Here is a 19,741-nt window from a genome sequence, read left to right as displayed (position 1 = left end):
AATGTTTTAATATTAATCACTTGTTTGTCAGTTTTAAAATGAATAAAGAATTTAAAAAAAAAAAAAAAAGAATTATACATACAAATTAAAAATGAAACAAGCTAGTTTATTGAAAGAACTTAAAACATTTTAGCTTTCAGAGGCCAACACCTCCTTCCCCAGGTCAAGACAGTAAGCAAACTCAAACTGACTGGCTACAGGACCTTCCCATACATATCTACACTACTGGCTCCGCCCCAGAAGCGACATCAGAGAGGGCGGGCAGGAGCCGCGGGTATATATGGGAAGGTCCCACAGCTCATCTGTTTCAGTTTGTTGTCACTGCTGTTGCTGCTGCTTCAAGAAAGCAGCAGAGAGTGGTGCGGGAAAGAGATGGTGCTGGTCCTGACCCAACCGGCTGTGCGGCCTGAATTGGTGAGACCATTTTTTTTTTTAAATTTTTAAATGAAGATTTGAATTGAGAATCATACAGCATTAGTGTGGAGTAGATTGCAATAGTTTAAGGACGAGATGAGATAAATAAAAGTTCTGGTGGCACATTCAAAAAGGAAAGGATTGATTTTAATAACATAACAGAGGAAGACACATGTTTCAACAGTGCATAAATGGAGTGAGGAGTTTGAGGACATCAAAATTGTGCTGCAAGACGCCGGTGAGGAGGAGAGGTGCTAGCTGACTGCTTACAGGACATGCCTCTTGCAGTGAGAGGCATGTCCTGTAGGCTGTCAGCAGGCGCCAATGACTTTCCTCCTCGCTCCTATCAGCGAATGGAAAAGTTCAGGGTCGTGGCTGGAGGGCCTCCGAGCATGCACGTTACGTCATGGCGTTGACATACGCACACTTCCGGGTGCCTTCCTGCCTTCCGGGTGCACACTTCCCGGGTGCCTTCTGGGATTAGTGTGCCCCGGTGCCGAAAAGTTTGTGGGACACTGCTGTAAACAGTGCTCAAAGTTTTGTGCCACTTATTAGAATAGCACTTGGAACCAGGAACGCACATAATTTTAGGGGCAGCCATTTATACCAACTGCAACATGGTATAAATCCTTGCATCTCAATTAGGCGTAGATCCCCCTTTATTCCAACACTATGCAAATAAATTGCAGGAATACACCTGATCCTTTGACCCTCCCATGTCCATGCCCCCTTTTTAGAACTGCATGTAAAATTTACACACGGATCCCACCTTAGATATATGTGCGTAAATCTTAATTTCAATAAGCACCAACAATTGCTTGTTAAGATCAATTATTAGCACTAATTGGCTCATTATTCAATTAAATTGCATGTGCAAAATTGAGCATGTGCCTAAATTTGTATGTACAATTTTTAGCGCCTTTTATAGAATTAGGCTGTTAGTGTGAAGATCAATTGGAACAAGATTAGAGACAAAAAAACAAGTTACTATAATAAAATACTGTATATTTCGGACCATAAGACACACTTTTTCCACTTCCAATCACTGAGCAGCACGACCTGGCAGGAAATGCAAAGGTCTCGCTCCTGCGTTGTGCGTCGCTCTTCTAAGACAAAGGCAGCCATCCAGTAGACCGCATTGGACCACCACCATTAAAAAAAGTTACCCGGGGGGGCGGGCGCGCAGTGTATTCAGTCCATAAGACACACTGGACCACCGCCACTAAGAAAGGTACTGGGGAGGGCTGCAGGCTTCCAGCACCAGACACACCTATGTGTAAAAGACGAAAAACCAAGAAGAAAAAATATTGTGAACCAAATTTGTTTTTCTTGGTTTTTCCTCCTCTACAGGTGGGTGCATCTTATGGTCCGGTCCATCTTAGGGCCTGAAAAATACAGTAAGTTAAAAATAAGAGAGTGTCGTGGACAGACCCTCAACTGTTAGTGGGATGGAGAAGGATTCACTAGAGAAACAAATAATAGTATAATAGGAATTGTTAAGAGTAGAACAGAGTCCTGAAATCCAAATAAGACCAATGAGTAGAATGATCAGCTGTATCAAGGAGGATGAGGACTGCACTAAAGCCCCTCTCAACTTTGGTAATGACAGTCTCTGTAAATGTAGAAGGCAAAAGCCAACCTGCAATAGACCCAGAATGACTCGATATACAGGGCAGCAGAGTGAATGCCATATTCATATTCGTTCCTCAGATCAGCTGTTCTTAGCTGTACCCTTCTCTTCCACCGCCAATTCCAGACTTCGTTCCTTTCATCTAGCTGCCCCCTTGCCTGAAATAAGTTACGCAAATTTGCCCTTCGAGCCCCTTCCCTTGTTTAACAGCAGATTGAAAACCCACCATTTTTGATAACCTTACCCCCCACTGTCCTCCAACCCAGCCAGCAGATTAACCATTCCCCTTAACTGTATCCATGACATCCTGTTTGTCTGTCTTGGCTGTTTAAATTGTAAGCTCTATTTATTTATTTTTCTATACCATTCTCCCAAGGGAGCCCAGAATGGTTTACATGAATTTATTCAGGTACTCAAGCATTTTTCTCTGTCTGTCCCGGCGGGCTCACAATCTATCTAATGTACCTGGGGCAATGGGGGGATTAAGTGACTTGCCTAGGGTCACAAGGAGCATCATGGGTTTGAACCCATAACCCCAGGATGCTGAGGCTGTAGCTTTAACCACTGCACCACACACTGTCTTCTTTGTGACTCTGTACAGCGCTGCATACATCTGGTAGCGCTATAGAAATAATTATTAGTAGTAGATGCATAAGGTAGATTGACTAAAGTACAGTAGATATGGTCCAAGAAGAGTTGAAAAATGATATGATCATAGCATGTCCGAAGGCAGCAGGAAGAGTTGCAATGGAAACAACCCAAAGAGCAGCCTTTCTGAAGGATAGGAAAGGACATAAACACTGCTCTGCCCCTTACTATGCCACTATAATACGCTGGGAAGGAGAAGACAGCCTGGGTCTCAACATCCTTTCACAACAGTCAGTGCCTGGCTGACGACCCTTCTGTGTCTGCTTTGCATTTGGTAACCTTCAAAATACTTGTAACAACTTTTGGTCTATTTTAACATACATTTCAACATTTTGTGTTTTACACAGAACACAAACATCTTCATTAGCTTATACGCAAATGCATACTTAGTGCAAGAGTTGATTTAAAATGAGATTGTTGTACATCACACTACTTCTATGGAGTTATAGAGTGCATTTCACGCTATCACAAACCAACACACTTTACCATTTAATACTTTTATAACATGCATGCAGCCAATCCCAGGGGGAAAGGACCAATAGTTCATTTCTGGTGCCACGTCTACAAGTAAGCTTTCAAAATGGAGTAGGTGCTTTGCCATGTAATCACCAAATGGGAAGCTAGAGTGTATCATCAAAATCCTACTCACTGGGCATCAGCAGGATTTGAACTTGAATAAAATTGTGTTTCACTTCTATATATTCAAGGCAGACATCTAATGCACCTGTGGCATAGCTGGGGAGGTTGATGCCCAGCATTGTCGCTTCATGCGCCCCCCTGCTCTTCCCCGCCAAATGAGTGCCCCACCCCCTAATATTCACTGGCGCAAGCAACATCTCCCATCTACTGCTCGTGCCAGCCTCGGTTCCCTTCTGACATCATCGTATCCCGGTCCTGCAACTAAGAAGTGATGTCATAAGGGAACCGAGGCTGGCACTGGTGATTTTCTTCCTCTGTCAAATGTCCATCGAACCTTCCATGTTTCACTATGAAAGGTATTCTACGTCTATTAAAATTCTCGGTGTAATTTGAGACAATTCTTTATCATTTCATTCTCATATTTCTAGACTTGTTTCTTCTTCATTTGATTTTATCTAAACTTGATTTTTGTAACTCTCTTTTAATTGGTCTCCCTCAATATCAACTTAGTCATCTTCAGCTTGCACAAAATACTGCACTTCGCTTGCTTCACTTTCGGTCTAAATATGATCATAATACCCCTTTATTAATGTCTGAACATAGACTTCCAATCACTTATAGAATTTCTTTCAAGTACAATGTACACTTTTCAGAGTCAGCCTTCCTTCTTTCTTGGCTGGTCATTTGGTTCCTTATTTACCTCAAAGGAATCTTTGCTCTTCCCACCCAAAATTTGTTGACTGTTCCCTCCATTAGGCAGATGTTTTGGGATGTTAATAGGGACTATAGCTTTTCAGCAATGGCCCCTACTTTGTGGAATTCTCTTCCATTATATTTAAAGGCTGAAAAATCATTTAAAAACTTTTTAAATCACAACTAAAGGCTATAGCCTCTGCACCCAGAGGTTGTAAGATCAAATCCTAGTGCTGCTCCTTATGACTCTGGTTAAGTCACTTAATAATCCTCCAGTGCCCACCGCTTTGAATGTCAACTTTGAAATGCCAATGTGACAAAAAGGTGGTATACAAGTCCCCATTCCCTTTAATTCTATTTTATCTTGGTTAATGAGGTTTTTATTTTTCCCTTCACCTTGGATGTTTTCCTTCCCTTTTTACCTAAAATACATTGTAAATTTTCCCTTTCCCCTTTTTTCTAATTAGTATTTGTCTGGTTTTACCTCGTTTGTGTTTATTGATTTTTGAATTGTTACCCTTGCTTTTATCATCATAAAGAGCGTTAATTTTTTGTGTTAAAAATTACGGTATATTAAATAAACTAAGGGCTCCTTTTATCAAGCCACGCTAGCGGGGTTAACACATGCGACGTTTCATCATGCGATAACCCCCGCGCTGGCCAAAAACTACCGCCTGCTCAAGAGGAGGTGGTAGCGGCTAGCAGTTTAACACACGCTATTACGCACTTTAAACCACTAGCGTGGCTTGATAAAAGGAGCCCTAACTGAACATTTACCCCCCACCCCCCACCCCTTTTACAAAACCATGGTGTGGTTTTTAGCACCGGCCATGGCTGTAACAACTCCAATGCTCAAAGAATTCCTATGAGCGTCGGAGCTGTTACCACCGCAGCTGACACTAAAAACCGCAGTGCACTTTTGTAAAAGGTGGGGTTAACGAGATATGCGGGGAGAGGAGGAGAGACATCGGTGCCAGCACGAAGACGGCACCTGAGGTGATCGGCCATTATAATGCACTATTTTTCAAATAAATTGCTGCCATCTTATGCATAGTATGAATTGTTGTATGGGGTGGTTATCTTCATCCTATTGCCTGGAGACTGCTGTCTAGTCTACTTTCCAGGAAATGCAGAATTAAAAAAATTCTATACATGGCACTAAAAAAAAAATTAGTACTAAGTGCTATTCCAGAAATGACCTTCTGAGTTGGGTGCCATTTATAGAATAGCACCTACTATAGGGATCTGAAACCTGGTGTAAACCCCCATACCTAAATTAGGCACGGATTAGGAATGTTCTATAACTATGTGCAAACTTTTGGAATGCCCATGACCCTCCCATGGCCACACTCACTTCAAATTTGTGCACTAGAATTTACATGCATTTCTTTATAAAATACACCAAGCAAGATACACATGTAAATTCTAATTGTTGCCAATTAGCACCAATTGGTTTGTTATTCGAGGAAATTGAGCGTGCAAATGCACAATTTTGAGAGCCATAGGGGAATATGTATATTATATTTGCACTCACTGCCTCCAAAGTATGCTAATCTGTTATAGTGTACATATTCACTGTGGATTTTCTTAAAACCCAATTGGTCAGGCTGGCTCAGATGAATGGATTAAGAATGACCAGTATAGAAGATCCTAGATACAATGGAAGATTAAATATTGGCTTCCATACCCTGGGCCAGAATGCTAAAAGATTTTTTTTTTCTCGTGGGCACAAAATAGGACAAAATTTCCAAGCAAATCTCGTCTCTCTATTTCAGAGATCAGGCACAATGCAACACGTGAAAACCTTTACAACACAGCAGTTCATCTTTCAACAGGGCAGTTAATGGGTGGCTTGTAAAAATGTGTATGCACTGAACTTTTGATAGTCACCAGACATTTGTGAACTGAACACACACAATTTGATGGTCATCATGAAGACTTTACATAGCAAGTATCATCCAATATTTTATCCTTGGAGCAAATGATGGTGGAGTGAAGACGGGTTACTGGGCTAATTGGGCCATTGGTCTGACCCAATAAGGCTATTCTTATGTTCTTAGTAACATTAAAAGAGTACCACAGGCATGACTATATGGAGCTCTGCCTTCAGTTACATGTCCTTTTCTATGTCCTGCTTAAAATTTGCAAACTGTATATCTAAAAAATATAAAATAAGCATTCAATGTTTCTTGTTCCGCAAGTCTTGCTACATCAAAATAATCACTGTCGAATTTATTAAGCTTTTATCCAGCAACTGATTGGCCACGTTATGGGAAGGGGTGTGCAGTGCTGGACAAAATGAGCCACTCTGACAGGCCATGCTTACTATTATTATTATTTTGGTAGGTAAAAGGTCACGTCCAAGACTGATGGATTAAAAGCTATTAATCAAGTTAACTGCATGCAAGCAGCACACCTGGGACAGTTTAAGATGCGTAAGAGACGCAAGCTTATGAGATCTGACCAGCAAACCATTCTGATTTTTGTTGTCAACACAAACATTAAATACACAAATATTTTCTGCATACAGAAACCTATAAATGCATAACTTCAGTGCAAATGTAAAGTTTGTAGCAGTCCATTGTTCCATAAAATCGGTAGCAGTCAATTGTTTAAGAATGCTCCATTATATCAATGTCATTTGTTCTAGGAATGTTCCTTGTTAAAAATTTTCCATCTTATTACAATATTTTTTGAAGAATTCAGTTGCTCTGAAGATGAAAAGATGCTCTTCACATAGGCTGTTTACAAACGCCAATCTACTATGAACTGTCTTGCAGCCGAATTGAAAAAAAGGCATGCCTTCACAATTCAGAACTTTCCTTTTTCACTTAAAGTCCCATGGTTAATGCTGTCATCCATGTACTGGCTTGTGGTATCATTACTTCTGGTGCTCATTACTGCTGAATGAATCCTTGAAGGCCGTCGCTCATTAGTGTCATAGAAGAAACAGCAGATCATTCTTCTCAAGGTCCTCCACATCTCATCATCCTTGTAGGAGTATATGATTGGATTCATGACGGAGTTTAGCAAAGCCAACAAAAGGAACCACCTTTTCACATGCTGAACCCTGCATTGGGTGCAGTTCAGACCATCGAGTAGCAAGACTACCATTCCAGGGGTCCAGCATACAACAAATGCCCCTAGAGGGGGGAAAAAAAAAAGAATTTTCAAGTTTAGGGTTTCCTGCACATAAATGACAAGTTTGTGAAGCAAATTTGTTAGGCAGACCTGAACAAAATTGTGGCAAAACAGAAAATAAAGTAGCTTTCACAAGAGGTAGAGAAATGTTGAGACGTTCTACTCTGGGTGGGAGGAGGGAGGGATTGTAAAACACCTGCTGTGGGGTGGCAGGGAGGGATTCAGAGAGGCTACTGCTTAGGGGAGCAGGAAGGTAAAACCAAGGCTGCTGCTGGGGTGCTTGGGTAGGTGATGGAAAGAATTTAGGGCTGCAGCTGTTGGGCTGAGCAATGGGGAGGGTTAAAACCTGCAGCTGTTGGGACAGGTGGGCAATAGAGAGAGAGAGAATGAGGTTTCTGGGGAATATGGGTGGTCATGCCAATGGCCCACTTCTAGCAGCTACAGCTTTAGCTCCCATTGTCTCAGCAACTGCAGCTTAAAACCTCTCTCCTTTGTCAGATACACAGCAGGTGAAAGGGTGATGAGGAGAGCAGTAGCCTCTTAGGTATTCCTTTCTTAGGTCAGAGGTTGTAAATTTAAGATTCATCACCAACATCTTCTTGCACATCAAGCAGCATTAAGGGGTAAAGACCTTGAACAATTGCTTATGCCCACTACCTATGGGGAATTCAGGAAACGCCTAAAAACACATCTGTTCCTGAAATACTTAGGAAACCAACCTATACAATCTCAGTCCTCAACAAATGATCGTTAGAACTATCAATAACTAAGTCTGTACTTTGTTTTATTCCATTTAATCTGTAACATTCCTAATCATTGTAAACTGCATAGAACTTTACGGTCCTGCGTTATATAAACTGTTATTATTATTATTTCTTGCTACTGTAATAAATATATAGCTTGCTATACATCATATCAAGCACATTATGAATAATGCAATTTATAAATGTGTATAAATTAATTCTAGTCATTCCAAATTTGGATCCTAGATCCTAAGAAAATCTGTTGAGGCCTGGGTGAGGGCTCTTCAGCTTGCAGAAGACACAGCTGAGGAGAGATATGAAAGGGGTCAATAAAATATTTAATGCAATAGAACCAGTAGATTGTTTACTCCTTTCAAAAGGTACAAAGACTAGGGGGCACCCCATGAAGCTGAACAGGAGCACATTTACAAAATAAGAGAAAATCATTTTTTACTCAATATATAGTTAAGCTCTGGAGCTCATTGCTAGAGCAAGTGGTAAAAGCAGTTAAAGTTTGGATAAGTTCCTAAAGGAAAGGCTATGCAATGTTATATGTTTAGAGAGCCGGATGTAAATGTTGGGTGTAGAGAGATTTTTAGTGGAATTTATTCTATTGAATTATGAATGTAATTGACAGAATTGATGTCATGTATGTCTGATAAAATAATGTGAATGTTTTTTTATGGAAACCGCTTTTGGTTTAGGCAGCGGTTTCCATAAAAAAACATTCACAATATTTCATCAGACATACATGACATCAATTCTATCAATTACATTCAGAATTCAATATAGATAGATAGATAAGATAGATAGATAGATAGAAAGTAGACCTTGAGAAAGCCAATGCTTATCCCTGGGGTTGGTGCATGGGATCTCGCTACTTTTTGGGACTGCCAAGTACTTGTGACCTGGATTGGCTACTGTTGGAAAGAGGATAGTGGGCTAGATGGACCCTTTGTCTGACCTAGTTGGGAAACTCATGGCATAAAAGCATGAGTACGAGGTATGGGTTGTTTCATTTCTGAAAGATATAACCTTTACAGTTTGGACAGAAAAAAGGAAATCCCAGATGTTAGACTCGATTGAATACCTCAAGGGTCTCCCCTTTTACCAGTACTAGTTATATATACAGCTTCTGGCACAAGTAGGTAATTTGGATACTACTTATTTCTAGATCCTGATGATGTTCATTTTATGCCCTTTTCTAATGAAAAGAAAGAAAAAAATTAAAGAATTTAATGAGAATTGTTGACTCATGGATGACATAACTCCTTAAAACTAAATATTGCAAAAAACTGAAATTTTAAGGGTGAGCTTGTCTATGACGCCGAAGAAGTGAGCATAAGTAATTTGTCTATATCATGACATTTTGGTGAAACTGGAGGTGAAAACCATAGAAGTATTTCTCCCATCTTCACTCCCATTAGACACTCAAGTCGAACAAGTAAATTGAAAGGCCTGGATAAAATTAAAGGTAGTCCTACAACTGAGAACCAACCTTTGACCTTAAGATTTCCATCTGGTAATCCAGGCAATTGTATGAAAACACCTTGATTATTGTAAGACTGTATACCTAGCCCCCTCTTCTACTAAGCCGCGCTAGTGGTTTTAGCGTGGGGAGTCGCACTGAATGGCCCACACTGCTCCCGACGCTCAGAGAGTTCTTAGTGCGGTTTAGTAGAAGAGGCCCTAAGTGTCCCAAAAGGTGTTGTGAAAAAATTTTAAGAATTCAAAACATTGCTTCACCATATGATAACTTACACAAAATTGTGAAATGGCACACAAAACCATAGACCTTTACTTTATGCATTACAGTGGAGGCTAGATCTTATTTAAGATTTTGTGTGTAGTATACAAAGTTATTCAAGGAATAGACCCAGCCTATTTAGGGAGTCATTTAAAAATTTACATTGCAAAGGGTATTTTGTTCTAATGATGTACCAAGTTTAAGGAATTTAGGATAGTAAGAATGATTGCACAATGCTTTTCGGGAGTAGTTCCTGGGTTTTGGAATAAGCTTCCTGTTAAACATGAAGAATTTACAATAGTTAAGAGAATTATTGAAAGCAGTTGAAAACTTGGATTTTTAAAAGATATTATGGTACTCAATTTTAAGGCCTGTAAAAACTGTTTTAAATGTGATAAGTTGTTAAGACAACCAAGAACTGTAACTTACTCTATTTAGCATTTTAACTGAAAGTGACGGGTCTTGGGCTATAAGACTGTGTATTAAATATAATTTTATAAAAAGTTCAAAATTTCAATGAACAAAAATCAGTGCAACCTTGGTTTCAAAGGAATTTACATTTTTAAAAAATCACTGATCAAGTCCATTACAGAACTAGCAGCACATAGTCAAATGAACCAACAGCTGAGAATAATACACTAGCCATCCTTGAAGTTTTAGAAGAGTTCTGACTCAGCAAGCAAAAAGCTGATTTGCAAAATTTTTCCACTAGTCATGTTAAAGATTCATATCAAATGCCACTGCAGTCAGCTTCAGCTTTAAAGAAAATCAGATTCTGTCACCTGAATGCAGTGCAGTGTGTAATGCTCTGTAACACTTCGGATCAGCTAGACCAGTGTCTCTCAAACTGTATGCGACAACACAGTGGTGTGCCCTGAAGAGATTCTGGAATTTTACTTTATTTTTAAAAATTCCCTTCATAAGTATACACTAGAATAGATGACATGGACATTACGTATGCAAGAGTCTGTCAATTTTATGAGGGTCTGTGTACGTAAAGATACAACTGCCCAGACATCAATCTTTGATGCGATTGGTCCTTGAAAATCAATGGCAAGTAATTTTATTATTTTTTTTTTTTAATGCGGTAGTTACCCTAACTTGAGCAACAAAGCAATCAAGGCTTTGTTACCGTTCGGATCTTCTTACCTTTCCAAACTTGAATTTTCAGCTCTGACAGAAATTAAATAAATAAAACCCAGAATGACTGCAGATGGTAGATGATGAAATGTGTGTTTGCTTGTCAACTATCGAGCCACATTTTAAGTTAATTTGCACTCAAAAACAAGCACATCCATTGCATTGATTAGTAATTCTATTTTATCTATTTTAGTTTCACCATTGTTACAGTTACCCATACATAGCTTACAGAACTTTAAATAACTCTCAAGTTTAATTTTTTGTTGATTTTGCAATTTTATAATTTCAATTATAATGTGCTGCAAAAAAACATTTGCTCCATTTCGTGTGCCGGAGCAGAAAAAGTTTGACAGACACTGAGTAGAAAATGAGACTGGGACAAATTTTTCCCCGTCCCCACGGGAACTCATTTTCCCATCCCTGTGAGTTCTTTTCCTGTTCCTGCCCCATTCCTGCAAGCTCCGTCCTCATCTGCACAAGCCTCAAACACTTTAAAATCATAAGTGTTCAAGGCTTGTGCGGTTAAGGCAGAGCTTATAGGAATGGGGGCAAGGACAGCGACAAAACTCATAGGGTGCGGGATGGAAAATTGAGTTCCTGTGGGGACGGGGACAAATTTGTCCTTGTGTCATTCTCTAACACTGAGCTAGACCATCATTATACCATGAAGCAGCTAGCCATGCTGCAAAATCCTTCAGACAGGAAAAGGGGTTTCTACATGCTGCAGGTACAAAGTGACCTCACTGTCCTAGTTTGTCATTCTTAGCTTAAAAGCCCAACAAAAAAGCAGCAGTGTAAACTATAATACTTAGTTACAAAGCCATAATTGCTGCCTCTCCTCACAGAAAGGGGAAGATTGCCACTGTACATAGAATTATGTTGTAGACTGCTTGTTATTTCCATTCTATTGCAGGATTTTTTTCCCTTCTGTTTTTGTCTTCAAAATCAGTATTAAAAATAACAATTGGCATTTAAGCAGCTGTCCAGTTTAAAAATATTATGCTGGAGGATGTTATTGCAAGTTACCCTTGACATTCCAATGTAAGTTTAGACCTCTCTCAAAATTTAAAATTATGCACCGTCTCTCTGCATCCAAAATACTATGAAGTAGAACATATCAATTCAGAACTCTGCTTATATAATTAAGGTTTGGAGAAAGCCTTATATATCCCAACATGTATAGCACATTTGGCTAACAGTCTTGAATTCTTCTTTGCTATGAATATTTTTTGCAACAAGAAGGTAAAATTAATCCACCAGCTCTGCATAACATCTTAAGTATTATCTTAGAAAAAGAGACTACAGTTCTTGACGGCTATGATTCTCCAGAAGTCGTGGCGGGACCAAGCGTAGCTGCTTAACCCCCCTCCTTTTACTAAGCCACAGTCGAGGTTTCTCCCAAAGCCCGGAACTCTAAATGCTCCAATGTTGCTCTGACACTTGTAGGATTCCTATGAGTGTCAGAGCATTTAGTGCCCCGGGCTGTGGTAGAAACTAGAGAATGACAGCACGGGGAAAAATTTTTCCCCGTCCCCACAGGAACTCAGTTTCCCCGTCCCCATGAGTTTTGTCGCTGTCCTTGTCCCTGCCCCATTCCTGTAAGCTCTGCCTTAACCGCACAGGTCTTGACCACTTATGAATTTAAAGTGTTTGAGGCTTGTGCAGATGAGGATGGAGCTTGCAGGAAATGGGGCAGGTGATAGGAAAATAACTTGCTGGGATGGAAAAATGAGTTCCCGAGGGGATGGGGAAAAATATGTCCCCGTGTCATTCTCTAGTAGAAACCTCTACCACGGCTTAGTAAAAGAGGGCCTATGTTTGCATTCATATTACTAATAAAGTACCGAGGTCATGGTTATTTATTGGGCTCATGGGCCGAATAAGCTGGGCCATATGGCCATGATCTGACCAACTAAGTTATACCCCAACACAGCATCAGCAAACAGGTGGGGAAGCGAAATGTGGGCTGGGGTGCAGCAGGGGTAGTTGGTTGAAAAAAATAAAATGAAGTGGTCTATTGCTTCAAACACCTTCATTTTACTACTTGATTCCTCCTATGATATTTATCCCCCCTCCTTTTTACAAACCGTAGCACAGTTTTTAGCGCTGGCTACGGCAGTAACAGCTCCAACGCTCATATCAATTCTATGAGCTCAGAGCTGTTACTGCCGCGGCCGGTGACTGCTCTGTGATATGATAGCTTAGCAGATCTCTAAGCTATCATATCACAGGGTAGTCGGAAACACCTCCCTGGAAGCTGTTATAGCTCAATAAGTAAAAGCTCTGTGCTTCTCTTCCAGAGGTCATAAGTTCAAATCCCAACCAGCTAGCCCAGCGCATATTTTAATTGTGGCATTCTACCTTGCAGGTGCAACTTGATGATCTCACAATGAGGTTACCATTGTGCAGCTGCAAACCTCCATTTGCAATGAAGTAGAAGCCATGCTAAGTTCTGTATCTGGTTTTTTCTGATTTTAAGAACATAAGCAATGCCTCTGCTGTGTCAGATCTGAGGTCCATCGTGCCCAGCAGTCCGCTCACGTGGCGGCCCAACAGTTATGTATGCAATCTATATATTTTAGTCATGTGCTTTATTTGCTGAATCCACCTGTTTTAAGAATGACCTCATTGGAGCAATCTTTAGTGAGAAAAAAAGGGTAGCTTTTTAGCAAGAAACAAAACTGTTTTTTTCATGTGCTGTGCTTCAATTAATGGATCTTTCCCCCCTAATTAGCAAATAGCATTGCTGTTTGCTCAGACAAATAGAAGGTTTTGCATGCAATATCTTTGTATTGATGTGCCCTGTTTATGAGGTGGCTTATTAAATGTATTCTGAGCTTAATAAAGCAAAAATAAAAACCCAAAGCGCTATTTAGCAGATCGTATTAAGGACATCCAAACTGTGCCTAAGTTCCGTCCATAGAACTCGGGTCTATCTGAAGTCTAAACCATGCTCAAAAGTAGACTTCCTTACCATGCCTATAAGATCCAGTTTTACAATTGCTATGCAGCTTGCTAGCTCATTCTGTAGAACACTGGTTAAACCTATACCCTTCTATCCTAATGTTGCTGGTTTGAATCCCAGTCACTGTGTCTGATGGAAGAAAAATAAATAATCCAACTACTAGTATTACAATTATAATGAAAAGCAGCATAAAATCACCATTCTAATAACATAATAATAACATAACATAACATTAAGGACACTGTTTGGACGTCTAAACCTCACCTAAAACCTGATTCTCTAAAGGACGCCTAAAAAGTTAGACGCCTAAACAGTGCTGAATTCCGCTGAGCGCAATTCTACAAAGGACGCCTAACTTAGACACCTAACTTTAGACGCATTTTGCAGAATCAGGGCCTTAATGCTTCCTAATATCTGTTAATGTGCATTAAGCGTTAGTTAAAGGCCCCCTCTATTATGTATCCATTTCGACAATATCTGCTAACCAAACATAAGGATTACAAACATCTTAATTTATCCAAACATTTCAAATCTTCATACACCAAATATAAGGAAATAAGCAAGATAGCTGTTATTTTCTCCGGTTATGAACGGTTTTCAAGGTTTCTGTGTAAAAAAAAAAAAATTGTATAAACTGAGTAGTTTCTTGGGGGGGGGGGGGTTGTTTTGTTTTTTTAAGAGATGCTTTCTTTTCTTCTGCTAGGTCCTTTTCGATTTTTTTCAACTTGAGGATTGAAATATTCTTGTTTATTGAAGAAAACGTTGCACACCAGCATCGGAGCCAAAAGTGCTCTCCTGGCTGCCACTCAGAAACAATAACTTTTGCTAAGCATGAACTAAGGGTCATGATGTGAAATTTCAAGGGGGTAGATTTGGGAACGAAGACAAAGGTTTTTGTGTTTTTTTTACAGAAATAGTGGCAGATACCTGGGATGACTTCCCAGAATGGTCAGTGAAGGTTAAAATGGTAAGAAATAAAAAAAAAAAAAAAGAGAGAGACATGAGAAATAGAGTATCCTAACTTTCAAGAAGCAAAAGAATGATATAAAGGGGTACACAGGCCAAACAAAATCCATTTTGTTTAGTTTATGATGCCATTTACAAGATTTTTCATTTCAGGGGGTGCTGTTGTCAATAGTGCACACTGCCATGCAATTAGTGCACCCTATTGCTTTTGTACCCCTGCTTTAATTGTGTCTATAGACAAATAAATCATCCTATCAACAACAAAATTTAAGAGAGTTATTTGCACTGTCTTTTCCGTTTCAGGTTAAAATCATATATAATGACATGGAAAACGTCACTGATATTCCCCATGTTGTTTCAAATGAATGGACAACATTTGAGAGAAGCTTGAACTAGTGGCACCAGAGGCCTCGAAAGATGGGCAATAGAGGTAAACCTGCACAAAATGCTGGTTTTGGCTTTAACATTATGGCAAGGCTACATATGGCTTTCAAGAATAAATCAAAGTTGGAACCACTGTTCCATGCAGATTACCTCACCAGCAGCGGTACGACTACATCAGGCTTCCAAAAAGGACAGAGAAACCTTGAAATAATAATGGGAGGGGGGGGGAGGGGAATATAAAGGTTTTTAATGAACATTTTTACTGATGGTATTGAAAGGAAGGGTGGTATTTATGAGATTTAATAAATAATTCTGAATATTTATAAATGTGTAATTTAAGATTAAAACATATATTTATAAAACTATGAATACAATTTTTTTTAGATACTTTAATGGTACTGATTAGGTAGGGTGGGGAAGGGTATTGAACTGTTTGAATCTTGTAAAATTATAACTGATGTCTAAAGTGTAAAATATTTATTTATTCTGTTTTCACTTATTGAAAGTGTTAAAAATGAATAAAAATTATAAAAAAAAGAAAGAAATAATAATGTTATATAAGCAGAATCGGCTATATATTTTTTTGCTAAATTAAGCATAGACACACAGTCCAGCTCATATCTGAACATAGTAACATAGTAGATGACGGCAGATAAAGACCCGAATGGTCCATCCAGTCTGCCCAACCTGATTCAATTTAAATTTTTTTTATTTTTTCTTCTTAGCTATTTCTGGGCAAGAATCCAAAGCTTTACCCGGTACTGTGCTTGGGTTCCAACTGCCGAAATCTCCGTTAAAACCTACTCTAGCCCATCTACATCCTCCCAGCCACTGAAGCCCTCCCCAGCCCATCCCCCACCAAAGGGCCATACACAGACACAGACCTTGCAAGTCTGCCCAGTACTGGCCTTAGTTCAATTTTTAATATTATTTTCTGATTCTAGATCCTCTGTGTTCATCCCACGCTTCTTTGAACTCAGTCAAGAGGAGTGCATTCCAGGCATCCACTACCCTCTCCGTAAAGTAGAACTTCCTAACATTGCCTCTTAATCTACCACCCCTCAGCCTCAAATTATGTCCTCTGGTTTTATCATTTTCCTTTCTCTGGAAAAGATTTTGTTCTAAGTTAATATCCTTCAAGTATTTGAATGTCTGAATCATATCTTCCCTGTCTCTCCTTTCCTCTAGGGTAAACATATTCAGGGCTTCCAGTCTCTCCTCATACGTCTTCTGGCGCAAGCCTCCTATCATTTTCGTCACCCTCCTCTGGACCGCCTCAAGTCTTCTTACGTCCTTCGCCAGATACGGCCTCCAAAACTGAACACAATACTCCAAGTGGGGCCTTACCAATGACCTATACAGGGGCATCAACACCTTCCTTCTACTGGCTACGCCTCTCTTTATACAGCCCAGCATCCTTCTGGCAGTAGCCACTGCTTTGTCACACAGTTTTTTCGCCTTTAGATCTTCGTACACTATCACCCCAAGGTCCCTCTCCCCGTCCGTGCATATCAGCTTCTCTCCTCCCAATATATACGGTTCCTTCCGATTATTAATCCCCAAATGCATTACTCTGCATTTCTTTGCATTGAATTTTAGTTGCCAGGCATTAGACCATTCCTCTAACTTTTGCAGATTTTTTCATATTTTCCACTCCCTCTTCGGTGTCTACTCTGTTACAAATCTTGATATCATCTGCAAAAAGGCACATTTTTCCTTCTAACCCTTCAGCAATGTCACTCACAAACATATTGAACAGGATTGGCCCCAGCACTGAATCTTGAGGGACTCCACTACTCACCTTTCCTTCCTCGGAGCGACTTCCATTAACCACCACCATCTGGCGTCTGTCCGACAGCCAGTTTCTAACCCAGTTCACCATTTTGGGTCCTAACTTCAGCCCTTCAAGTTTGTTCAACAGCCTCCTATGAGGAACTGTATCAAAGGCTTTGCTGAAATCTAAGTAAATTACATCTAGCATATGTCCTCGATCCAGCTCTCTGGTCACCCAATCAAAAAATTCAATCAGGTTCGTTTGGCACGATTTACCTTTTGTAAAGCCATGTTGCCTCGGATCCTGTAACCCATTAGATTCAAGGAAGTACACTATCCTTTCTTTCATCAACACTTCCATTATTTTTCCAACAACTGAAGTGAGGCTCACCCTCCTGTAGTTTCCTGCTTCATCCCTGTGACCACATTTTTGAATAGGGACCACATCCGCTCTCCTCCAATCCCCAGGGATCACTCCCGTCTCCAGAGATTTGTTGAACAAGTCTTTAATAGGACTTGCCAGAACCTCTCTGAGCTCCCTTAGTATCCTGGGATGGATCCCGTCTGGTCCCATCGCTTTGTCCACCTTCAGTTTTTCAAGTTGCTCATAAATACTCTCCTCTGTGAACGGCGCAGAATCTACTCCATTTTCTCATGTAACTTTGCCAGACAATCTTGGTCCTTCTCCAGGATTTTCTTCTGTGAACACAGAACAGTGAAGGTATCCCTCAGTCTCCTGTTCAAGCGTTTATATCCAACGAATCATAACACTGGATGCAAAATGCAAACCCGAAAGTCCAGATTCTATAAATGGTGCCTACATCAACCGGCGGCTACAAAAACAGTGCTGTCAGCGTGTCACTCACACATAGGTGCTTTTAACAGAATTGCGGCTACAGAAAAACTTAGGTGCTGGCAACGTAGGCCAGGATTTTAAAGCCTACATTACCAGCACCTAGATTTGACTGAGAATCATGGCTAATGGAGCCTAAGGTCATCTCGGCCCCTAATCATGCCTACTTTAACCTTAAGCATCATTAGGTGCCACTGTTCCTTGAGACCCTGGACAAGTCACTTAATCCCCCATTGCCCCAGGTACATTAGATAGAGTGTGAGCCTGAATGTAAACCACTTAGACCAGTGATTCCTAACCCTGTCCTGGAGGACCCCCAGGCCAGTTGGGTTTTCAGGATTGACCTAATGAATATGCACGGAGCAGATTTGCATGCCTAGCACCTCCATTATATGCTGATCTCTCTCATGTATATTCATTAGGGCTATCCTGAAAGCCCGACTGGCCTGGGGATCTTCCAGGACAGGGTTGGGAACCACTGACTTAGACCAAGGGTGTCATTTATATACCACTTATTTATATACCACCAAGCATTTATATACCACTTATAGTCTAAGTCAGGGGTGTCAAAGTCCCTCCTCGAGGGCCGCAATCCAGTCAGGTTTTCAGGATTTCCCCAATGAATATGCATGAGATCTATTTGCATGCACTGCTTTCATTGTATATTAATAGATCTCATGCATATTCATTGGGGAAATCCTGAAAACCCGACTGGATTGTGGCCCTCGAGGAGGGACTTTGACACCCCTGACTTAGACTATAAGTAGTATATAAATGCTTAAATAAATAAATAGATGCTACTCTGGTGCTGCCTCTTTTTTTTAACAAACTTTTAATTGGTTTTTTTTTAACAGCATGGACAATTACCATGCCAATTAAAACCAATTAAAGCAATTAAGTTAGGCTGCGGTTGGGCACCTCCGCTGCCTAACCTACAGTGCCATTTGTAAAATCCAGTCCTAACTCACTAACTCCCCCTTTTACAAGACCGTAGTGTGATTTTTAGCGCCGGCCATGGCTGTAACAGCTCTGACGCTCATAGGAATTCTATGAGCGTCTGAACTGTCACTGCCGCGGCTGGTGCTAAAAACTGTACTATGGTTTTGTAAAAAGGGGGTGGAAATAAATCTGAAGATTACTCTGTTAGTGCTAATTTAGTCTTTGCCTGAAACTAGATTTGTTTGAATTGTTAAGGGAATAATGTTGAGACATACATACCTGTTCTGTCATAACCATCCTATGCAAGACATCCTTGAAGACAAACTTAACACCGCAAGACTAATCCCTAATCCCAATTCTCTGTAGCAATTCACTCTACTATTCAATTCCTCTGGAAATGGCCAGATAACTTTTGTAATCCGCCTTGAACTGCAAGGTATTGGCGGAATAGAAATCACTAATGTAATGTAAACACATGGTTGAAAAGCAAGTAGCGAGAAAAAAACCAAACAAACTGTGGACTATTGGCACACATTTTATTTTATCATGCAATAATATCTAGCCATGGACAGCTAGGATCACCAACAAGGATGTTCTTGATCATATAAACCCAGAATTGTCCCTGGAAGGCAAGATTACCAGACGGAAACTGACCTATTTTGGACATGTGATGAGGGCGATTTCACTAGAAAAGGAGGTGTTACTCAGAATGTTCAGTGGCAGAAGGAAGCAGGGGGAACCAAAGACCTGTTGGCTGGATACCATCAAGAATGGCATGGGAGTGATCATCAAGCAATTGAAAGAAGCCATGAAAACCAGGGACGCATGGCGAGGACTGGCCTACAGAGTATCCAAGGGTCGGACATGACTGAATGGACAGTAGTAGTAATAATATCTAGCCAAGAGTAATATGTGGCAGAAACTTCCTAAAATAGACTTGAGCAGTGCTTCCTAAACTTTTGTCCAATAGAACACAATTTTAACACTATAAAAATCACTTGGACCCAGATGATAAAATAGCAGGGCTGCGGTTCCCTGGTACAGGGGCGGATTGGGTTTATTGAAC

The 19,741-nt window shown here is 40.3% G+C and overlaps 1 protein-coding gene across 1 annotated transcript in view; it reads right to left on the bottom strand.

Moving 5' to 3' along the window:
• Window positions 1-5,768: 5,768 nt before the first annotated feature.
• Window positions 5,769-19,741, bottom strand: part of LPAR3 (lysophosphatidic acid receptor 3) — an 86,148-nt gene continuing 72,175 nt past the window's right edge. Inside the window, exon 3 of the mRNA XM_033915233.1 lies at window positions 5,769-7,167. Coding sequence (XP_033771124.1) covers window positions 6,836-7,167 — 332 coding nt within the window. The 3' untranslated portion in view covers window positions 5,769-6,835. The remainder of the gene's footprint in view (window positions 7,168-19,741) is intronic.

This window comes from Geotrypetes seraphini, chromosome 12 (assembly GCF_902459505.1).
Source record: "Geotrypetes seraphini chromosome 12, aGeoSer1.1, whole genome shotgun sequence".
NCBI classification, from domain to species: Eukaryota; Metazoa; Chordata; class Amphibia; order Gymnophiona; family Dermophiidae; genus Geotrypetes; species Geotrypetes seraphini.
This window is presented reverse-complemented; position numbering and strand designations above follow the sequence as displayed.